Consider the following 8,009-nt stretch of genomic DNA (forward strand, 5'->3'; position numbering starts at 1 on the left):
TTCTTATTTTCCCAATCAGAAGATAAGTCATTTGCATAAAGAAATTAATGGAAGGAAGTATATGAAGCCCATGAAAGGACAGTCTCACACATGAGGAAGGACAGAATCCAAGTCTCAATACATAGTATAAACTAAACTGAATGGTGGGGAAAATTTCATCTGCAGAAATATGCATAGCTTATACTCAAGCCAGAGTTTGTTTCTTTTAGTATCTTACACTGCAAGTAGCTCAGTGTACTGACCACAGAGTTAAAGTTCTTCTCCAGACAATTTAGAAAGTTTGGCCTCAGTGCAACAATATAGTTTAGAAATATTCTGCTTTTTTAGTATGAAGGTAATAATCAATGTATATTTTTTTCTAGTTTAAACAGAATTATAATCAACTTGTTCAGTGATGGGTAATTAAATCATTCCATTGCACCCTGGACCCCCAGCCTGTCCCAGGAGCGCTTATCTTTAGGAAATGCACTTACTAATCCTAGTTTAAATAAGATGCACTGATTTTATATCCTTCCAAACAGAGACCAAGACTCGCAGCTGCTCCAGCTGTCAGTGCCAGATAAGTGAAATACTGCAAAAGGTGAAGGATAAAAATAACAGCAATACCTGAAGCAGATGCTCCATAGCCTCTACCCGTTTTTAAGTTTAGATTCATAGGAGTTCCCCTATATGGAAAAGAATCACTATATTGGTATTTGAACAAATTACTTGGTGAGGATTTTCATGCAAAATATATTCAAGCCCTGACACCCTTCAGAAGATGCTTACTTCACTTGGGTTTATTCGTGCCTCTCTATGATTTTTACTACTAAGTTTCAACACCTCAAAAATGAGATTCATCTGCCACGTAAGTTTCTCTAACCCTACAGAAACCCAGCAAACAAACTTACTGACCGACAACAGAATACAAGAGGATTGTCTTGAATATGAAGGGAAAGGTTATTTCAAAGAGTGGTAGTTACCATTCTGCCCAGGAACATACTCAGTATTTAAATGGAACTGAACAACATGGAAAGCATAGCTGCACATAGATCACAGAATGAGGAAAGGTGAAAGCAGCAGATTTTTAAAAGGATGGCAGCTCACTAGATTTTGCAGACAACGGATGGAGCATTGCTATTCAGAGTAATCCATCAGACTGAAACCACCTCTACAACAAGAGAAGGAAATTATCCATAAAGTGGAAAAATTAGAATATGCTGCAACGCACATGCAAGTCATTTCCTTAAGAGGAAGGCTGCTAGTAGCAAGCAAAAATGCTGTCTTATTATTTTTATTCAATGCAAATTAGGTAGAATTTTGAGTCGGTGACATAATTTCCTGGTTTGCAAATCCAGCCTCACCATTTCTGAATCATGAAAAATCAGACAGCTGAAAATTAGTAAATTCACAGCTTATGCAAATTCTTATCAATACAGATTTTGGTTCTTGAAGTTTTCACAGATGAGGAGTTAAATGTAACTTCACACCTTTGATTTTGCCCAATGAAGCACAGTAATTATTTGATTAATTTTTCCAACAGCAGATCCATGAATTATCGCTCCAATTTTATAGATGGATACTCCAACAAGCAATCGCAGGACAGAGCTGCCCACCAGCTTTTAATCCCATTTCGGTGTTCTAGCCATTACTCCCATGCCTCCCAGAAGAGAGATCAGCTCTCATCCCCATTTTCAATCCCTATCAACGTGCCAGAGCTACCTCAGATCAAAAAATCAACGCCATAATCAGCAACACATACATGTACGATGGTGCTCCCGTTTTAATGTTGCCAATAGTAACTTTCACGTCATCATCATCGCTGTCGCTATCACTGTCATCTTCATCATCTTCACCACTTGGAAGGGCCTAGCAACAATAAAAGGACACAGGAGCTCATTAATACATAAAACTGATAAATTCCCCGGGACAGTAAGCCAAATCTTACAAAGCCTGTATGATGAAGGACTATTAGAAAGAATGATTCTGATATAAAGACATAACTTTCTACTGCACTCCAAGGCTATACAAACTTGTCTCTGGAGGCAAAAAACCATGGAAGTAACAAGCCTTCAGCACAAATGGACAGGTGCCTACAAAGAAACTGCTAGGTCCTTTGAAGAAGTGACCCTGAGAATCAGGATAAGATTTTTGAAGGTGGGGAAGGTTTAGCTCAGTTCTAAGAATTTCATCATGTCCCACAGTTCCTCTTCCCTACTCTCTCTGAAAGAGCTAGGGCTTTTCTGACACATCTCCTTCACAGGTCCATGGTGAAAGTATACAATCACAAATAAAAACCACCAAAATACATTCACCAGGCTTCACCTAAGAACCTTGAAGCAAATATTCTCTCACCACAACTTTTGTGGTAGGAAGCTGCTGAGGAGCTCAGCTTGGCTTATTTAGCACAATCAGTCCCCAAGTCACTTAACTTTACGTAAGAACTTTACAACTGCCGATTTGACTCCAGTGTAGCACCAGTTCTGGGGCACAAAAGCAAAGGAAGTCTTCCAGGTATCCAGCAGTGCAGTTTTGCAAGACACATAAGCTGAATTAACACCTTACCACCTCAAAAAAGTATGAGGAAGGTGTTCCTAACCCTCTCTCCTTCTCCACAGCACTCATGTTTGTCAGAACTCTACGTGAGCCCTCTTGACATACCACAGTGCCAGAAAATAAACCCATCAAAAAGACTAGAGGAAGAGGGGGTGGAGAAGCAAGCCTCTTCCTACTCTTTCAGCACTGAGCCATGAGATTACATTCTAAGAGTTCTATCCCAGTGTTTCCCATATTTTACTGACTCTCGAGAAGTCATACTAAACATTGAGCTAGAGGTAACACCATGTTCTGCTTTTCCTGCCAGACTGCAGCATCAGAGGCCCTCATGTGCCTCTTCAGTGGGCATAAGCAATAGAATCATAGAATCATAGAATCATTTAGAATCATGACCTTCAAGATCATCGAGTCCAACCATCATCCATGCCCACTAAACCATGTTATGCAATACCCCGTCTACGCGCTTTTTGAATACTTCCAGGGATGGTGACTCAACCACTTCCCTCCTGGGCAGCCTATTCCAATACTTAGATCAGGGTTCGCTACCTACTACACAAGGTAGGCTGAGAAGAGAAGCCTGTTGCTGTAGTTAGCATTGGGAATTGACTATCAGTACAGTCCTACAGTACAAATGTAACATGTTAGGTAGTATCAGCGTCTTTACACTTACATCTTTTTATCCATGAGTACCGAGAAGCACAAAAATAACTACGTCTATCATTTGCAGTGGAACACTTACATGTTGCGACATCTCTCGGTCTTCATTGCTGACAGGCCGGTTCTCCTGAGGAGCATCTTGCAAAGGATGAGAAGATTCTGTGTGTCTAGTAAATGTGACAGATAAAAGAAAGTGGACAAGCCCAATCTAGAGGTTCACCTATAAACATTTCTAAAGCATTCATCCAGATGACTTTCATATAATGGCTTTATTCATATAGTGTGTTTATTCTGCTGGCAGTTAGCTCAACTATACGACAAAAAATTAATCACCCTTGCTTGGCTTTGCTTTTGTTGGAAAGAATCAGTTTGGTGCTTTCAAAGAGTGCCTGACAGACAGCATGGCTTCCTAGCCAAACACACACAACAGCTAATATATAAGCGACAGCCATAAGAGCTTTCAGCTTTGGTTCGGCACAATCACAACTGATAGGAATAAGACCATAATAAGCAAAACTTCACCTTGTCCTTAAAGATGCTAATAATTATACATATATTTAGCAAGCATCTATCCCGTAGAAATTAAGGAAGAAGTGATTTCAGTGTTTCTACAAATAGCTTACATATTAATGAGTAGTTAAAATTCAAAGAAGAAAGGACAGATAATTATCCATCCAATCTTCTCATTCATTACGAATTAGTTCTAATGCAACAGTGGTCAGGTTCAGATTTACCTCCAGTTAAAGAGTTTGTACAAATGGTAACATTGTTTATTGTATTAGCCAAGCAAGAAAGTCAAATTGGTATACATGTGCTAGAGAAGAGTATGCTAAGTGTTACAAAACTAAAATACAAAGCGAGAGAATTTTTTCGCTAATGTCACAGGTAAAACCTACTAGAACTTCAAAGTAATTCTGGCTTTTCGAAAGAGACAATTAGAATAGCCCAGGTCCAGGAAACCCAATTCTCCATCAGTACTTTGTGGAAATGTTGCTATTAATTTAAAACCCCATGTCAGATAATAAACATACACAAGATTATCTTCAAAAAGAAACATACGTAACACCTAACAGAATCCAAACACTGGTCAGATTAAAGCCATTTCAGAGGTGGCAGGAAAGGAAGGAAACACCAAACAAGTAAGCCAAAAGATCACACTAAGGCAACTCAGAAAGCAGTTACTGAGCATAAAAAAAGAACAAACGAACAAGAACAATTTGAGCAGTTCCTGAAGCTCCCATATTAGAAAAGCCCCATATACAAAGAAATTCAACAATCAAGCCAAGATCAAAAAGAAGGGATGAAGGTTCAGCAGCTAACCAAGGAAGCACAGGTCCCATTTTTGCCAAGTTCCTGAGGTGACAGCTGAAGACACCTTAAGTTATAAAAAGTAGCCAAGATGTCTAAGGGAAAATCAGCTTCTAAAAGTATTTCAAAGTTGCAGACACAGGCTATTACATAAGGACCAAAAGACGTACCACTGGAGAAAATCTCACAGATGGCTCCAAAACCTTTTGCATTTTGTTTGCCAAATCCAAGCAACTCGTAACATTGACCTCAACCCCAGAATTTTCTTAAGAATCCAAGATGACTGAATTAAGGAAGAGTGACAAGTATTACCTTCAGCTTCAAGTCACATGAAGTATCCGTGGGTGTGCATTAAAATTTATGAATCGGAGTTCAAATAAACATTTGCTAAGTAACAGTCTTTCCCTAACCTGTTTGCTTCCCAGGAATGAACAATCTGACAGGTCCACAGCCATCATCTGCATGCAAAAAAATGTCGCAGCTATTTAATTTCCCCAGAATGTCACCATAACTCTGTGCATTGTGGGCATAACAGCATCCTGCACAGACTGCTGGTATTTAATACATCCTTTAGGCTAAGGAATGTTAATGGATACTGCATCCTGCACTACACTGATTTCTGCTTCATGGGTAGAGACAAATACTCCAGACAAGCCAGCAATGTATCCCTGGAGCTGCAGCCGTCAACAACATAGCAAACAAAGAGTCATTTTTCTTAAAACACCCCACAGCTCATCGTTTAGGAAGATTCTCATTGTGCAACAAAGGAAAAAAAACAACCACTAAACAAAGGGGAGAGGGGGGAGAGCTAGCATGACCACTAATACTTTTCCTTCATGCATCTTGCGGTTATTGGAGACAGTTGGTGGAAATTCAGATTTTTAATCCTGCTTGTAAAGTAAAATTACATTCAGATGAAAATGGCAAGGAACAACAGATTTATGCAAGTTAGCAGTAAATGTCTATCTAAACTAGAAGTTGTTCCTTCTCGCAAAGCACATTTGATGTTTTTGGGTAACAATTTACCAAGTCTGCCTAAAACTTGTTTTTGAACAAGTTTTCATATTCCCTAAGCACAGGATACTTACTACAGAAGTAGGACAGCATCCATAACAATCTCAGAAATTCCAGATGCTGAATTCACAATGACCTTAAAGGACAATAAACATTAAACTGAACTTTTGAAGGTGCTGAGCACACAGAAGTCCAGTGAAGATCAAGCCTTCTGAAAACCATGTTACATTTGAAAATGGCAAACAGGCAATATTTCTGCTGAAAGAGAACTCTGCTGGTGCAAAACACACTGCTACAAATATAGTGAGGGGAGTTACGATCAAGGACAGATGATGCTTTCCATACGTGGAAAGCAAAACTGATCACTGAGTTGTCCCCAATGCTTTTATCTGAAAGTCTTACTCAAACCACATACTTCGCAGATCTCATATAATTTGTTGATTTGATCATGTCAAGATTTTAACCTACGGTCAAAGTTTTTAGCTCTTCCAGGCTAAAGGACAGGCCACAGTTTTACCAATCCCAGGCCAGCACAAAGACCAATCCTCTAGGCACCTTTTTTCCCCAAGAATTAAACTGGAAAACAGATCTGATTTAAAACTAGTCAGGGAGGGGAAAAAAGGGGTTAAAAGTTAGTTTTAAGTCAAATCAGTTGACTGATCCAGTTCACCTGCCGAATCCATAAATGCTGTGCCAGCCCAAGCCTGGCAGCTGAGGATGACCCCACAGGATGGGAAAAGAATAGGCTGCTGCTTCTGGCAACAGCATTGGTCTGAAGCATTCATGAAGCTATGCTTAACGTGGCTTGATCTTCTTTGCAGCATATATTGGTATAACAAATAAATAGTCTCTGGACTTACCCAGAAATTGGTCCATCTTCTTGCTTACCAGTGGTGTCATCTGCAAAAAACAGTAATAATAAAATTATTCAAGTGAAAGGAAAAACAAGCGCTAAATTTAAGCACAAAATGCGTCACAGCTACAGAAATACCTAGTAGTGCCAAGGCACTAACCCCAATGCTCTCTTTTCAACAAAGATCAACTAGAAATGGAGCAACTAAGAAAAAAACCAAAACCACCAAACCAACAAACAAAACCTATCTGCAGAAGTGAAGTCTCACACCACCGACACAGACCAAAATTCAAAATACGTATCCAAAGTCTCCGAGCAGAAGGAGTAAAGGCAAACATCACATAAGGAACTGAAGTCAGCTGTGAAGGTCTTTATATAGACTTTTAACATGCCAGGGAAGAAGAAACATAAAAGTATTCAGCTGGAAAGTCTATGCGGAGGACAAAGACGTTTAAATAAAGTCCTACACTTTTTTCGAGACACACGCACACCAGCCCCCTGTTAGCCCAGGGGTTCACCTGCATCAATCAGGTTAGTAAGATCTGGATGACTAGGAAACTGAAATCGTACCAAAGCATCACGTTAATCTCTTTGCATCACGGTGTTATCGGTAAAAGGCCAATAACCCGCCTGCACCCCCCCCCCCCCCCCCCCAAAAAAAAAGAAACAAAGCAGCCGCCCTGGGGGAGCTGCCGGCCCCCTCCCTAGCGCATCCCGCCGGGAGCCGGGCAGCGCCGGCGGGTGACTCGGCCCGGTCCCCGCGCCCCGGGGGCTGGTGGGGACAGCCCCCCCCGTTCCTCCCCCAGCCCGGGGGCGGCCCGTAAGGCGGGGTCGGGGGAGATGCCGTGGGGGCGGCCGGATCCTTTCCGTCGCCTCACACCCCCCCCCCCCCCCTTTCCCGCCCCCCCCCCCGCCAACCACCACCGGCCCGGGGGCGAGGCCTGGCAGCGCGGCCGGCGGTACCTACCCCCGTAGAGCCAGTGCTCCTCGTCCTCCTCCGCCTCCAGCGGAGCCGCGCCCGGCACGGCGCCAGCCGCCGGCGGCTCCAGCTCGGTGGCCATGGCCGCCGCGCCGCGGGGCTGAGGGGAGCGGGGCGCCCCGAGCTGCCCGCCCTCCCCCGCGCCCGCAGCAGGAGGAGGAGGAGGAGGAGGAGGAGAAGCGGAGGCGGCCGCCGGGGCCCCGCTAGGCTCCCGCCGGGGCCTGAGGCGAGGCGCGCATCCGCCGCGGTCGGCACTGGGCGGGGAAGGTCCGCAGCCGCCGGGCCGCGCCGAGGACGCCTCGCTAACGCGCCGCCATTGCTCTTTCTTTGGCTCCCGCGGGCGGGGAGGTGGGCGGGTGGGCGTGGGGGGGGGAAAGGGAGGCGCGGAGGAGGGCGAGACCCCCCGGCGTGGGAGCGGAGGCCGCCGCCGGGCCTTAGCGCCGCCCGCTCCGCCGTTACAAAAGGAGCCGGGCCCTGAGAGAGCCGCCGCGGCGGAGGACGGAGCGGCGGGGAACGCATGCGCGGCCCCAAGGCGCATGCGCCGTGGGGAGCGGCGGCGGCGCTGCCCGAGGCGGGCGGGAAGGGCGGGAGCGGCTTCCCTCAGGCCGCGCTTGGCGGGAGGGGCCGCCCGCTGTAGCGCGGCCCCGGCGGGCAGGGCAGGGC

At 44.7% G+C, this 8,009-nt stretch overlaps 1 protein-coding gene across 2 annotated transcripts in view; it reads right to left on the reverse strand.

The window, feature by feature from the left end:
* Nucleotides 1-7,899, reverse strand: part of LOC115333496 (pre-mRNA 3'-end-processing factor FIP1-like) — a 28,877-nt gene extending 20,978 nt beyond the window's left edge. Inside the window, exons 1-5 of one of the 2 annotated variants that reach the window (XM_029996484.2) lie at nucleotides 7,335-7,899; nucleotides 6,375-6,414; nucleotides 3,275-3,359; nucleotides 1,742-1,848; nucleotides 607-665 (exon numbers count right to left, since the gene is read on the reverse strand). In XM_029996484.2, the coding sequence (XP_029852344.1) occupies nucleotides 607-665; nucleotides 1,742-1,848; nucleotides 3,275-3,359; nucleotides 6,375-6,414; nucleotides 7,335-7,884 (841 nt within the window). In that variant the 5' untranslated portion in view covers nucleotides 7,885-7,899. Of the gene's footprint in view, nucleotides 1-606; nucleotides 666-1,741; nucleotides 1,849-3,274; nucleotides 3,360-4,812; nucleotides 4,930-6,374; nucleotides 6,415-7,334 lie in introns of those variants that run through there. The other variant, XM_029996485.2, reaches the window with a different exon arrangement.
* Nucleotides 7,900-8,009: the final 110 nt, after the last annotated feature.

This window comes from Aquila chrysaetos, chromosome 21, assembly GCF_900496995.4.
Source record: "Aquila chrysaetos chrysaetos chromosome 21, bAquChr1.4, whole genome shotgun sequence".
NCBI lineage: Eukaryota > Metazoa > Chordata > Aves > Accipitriformes > Accipitridae > Aquila > Aquila chrysaetos.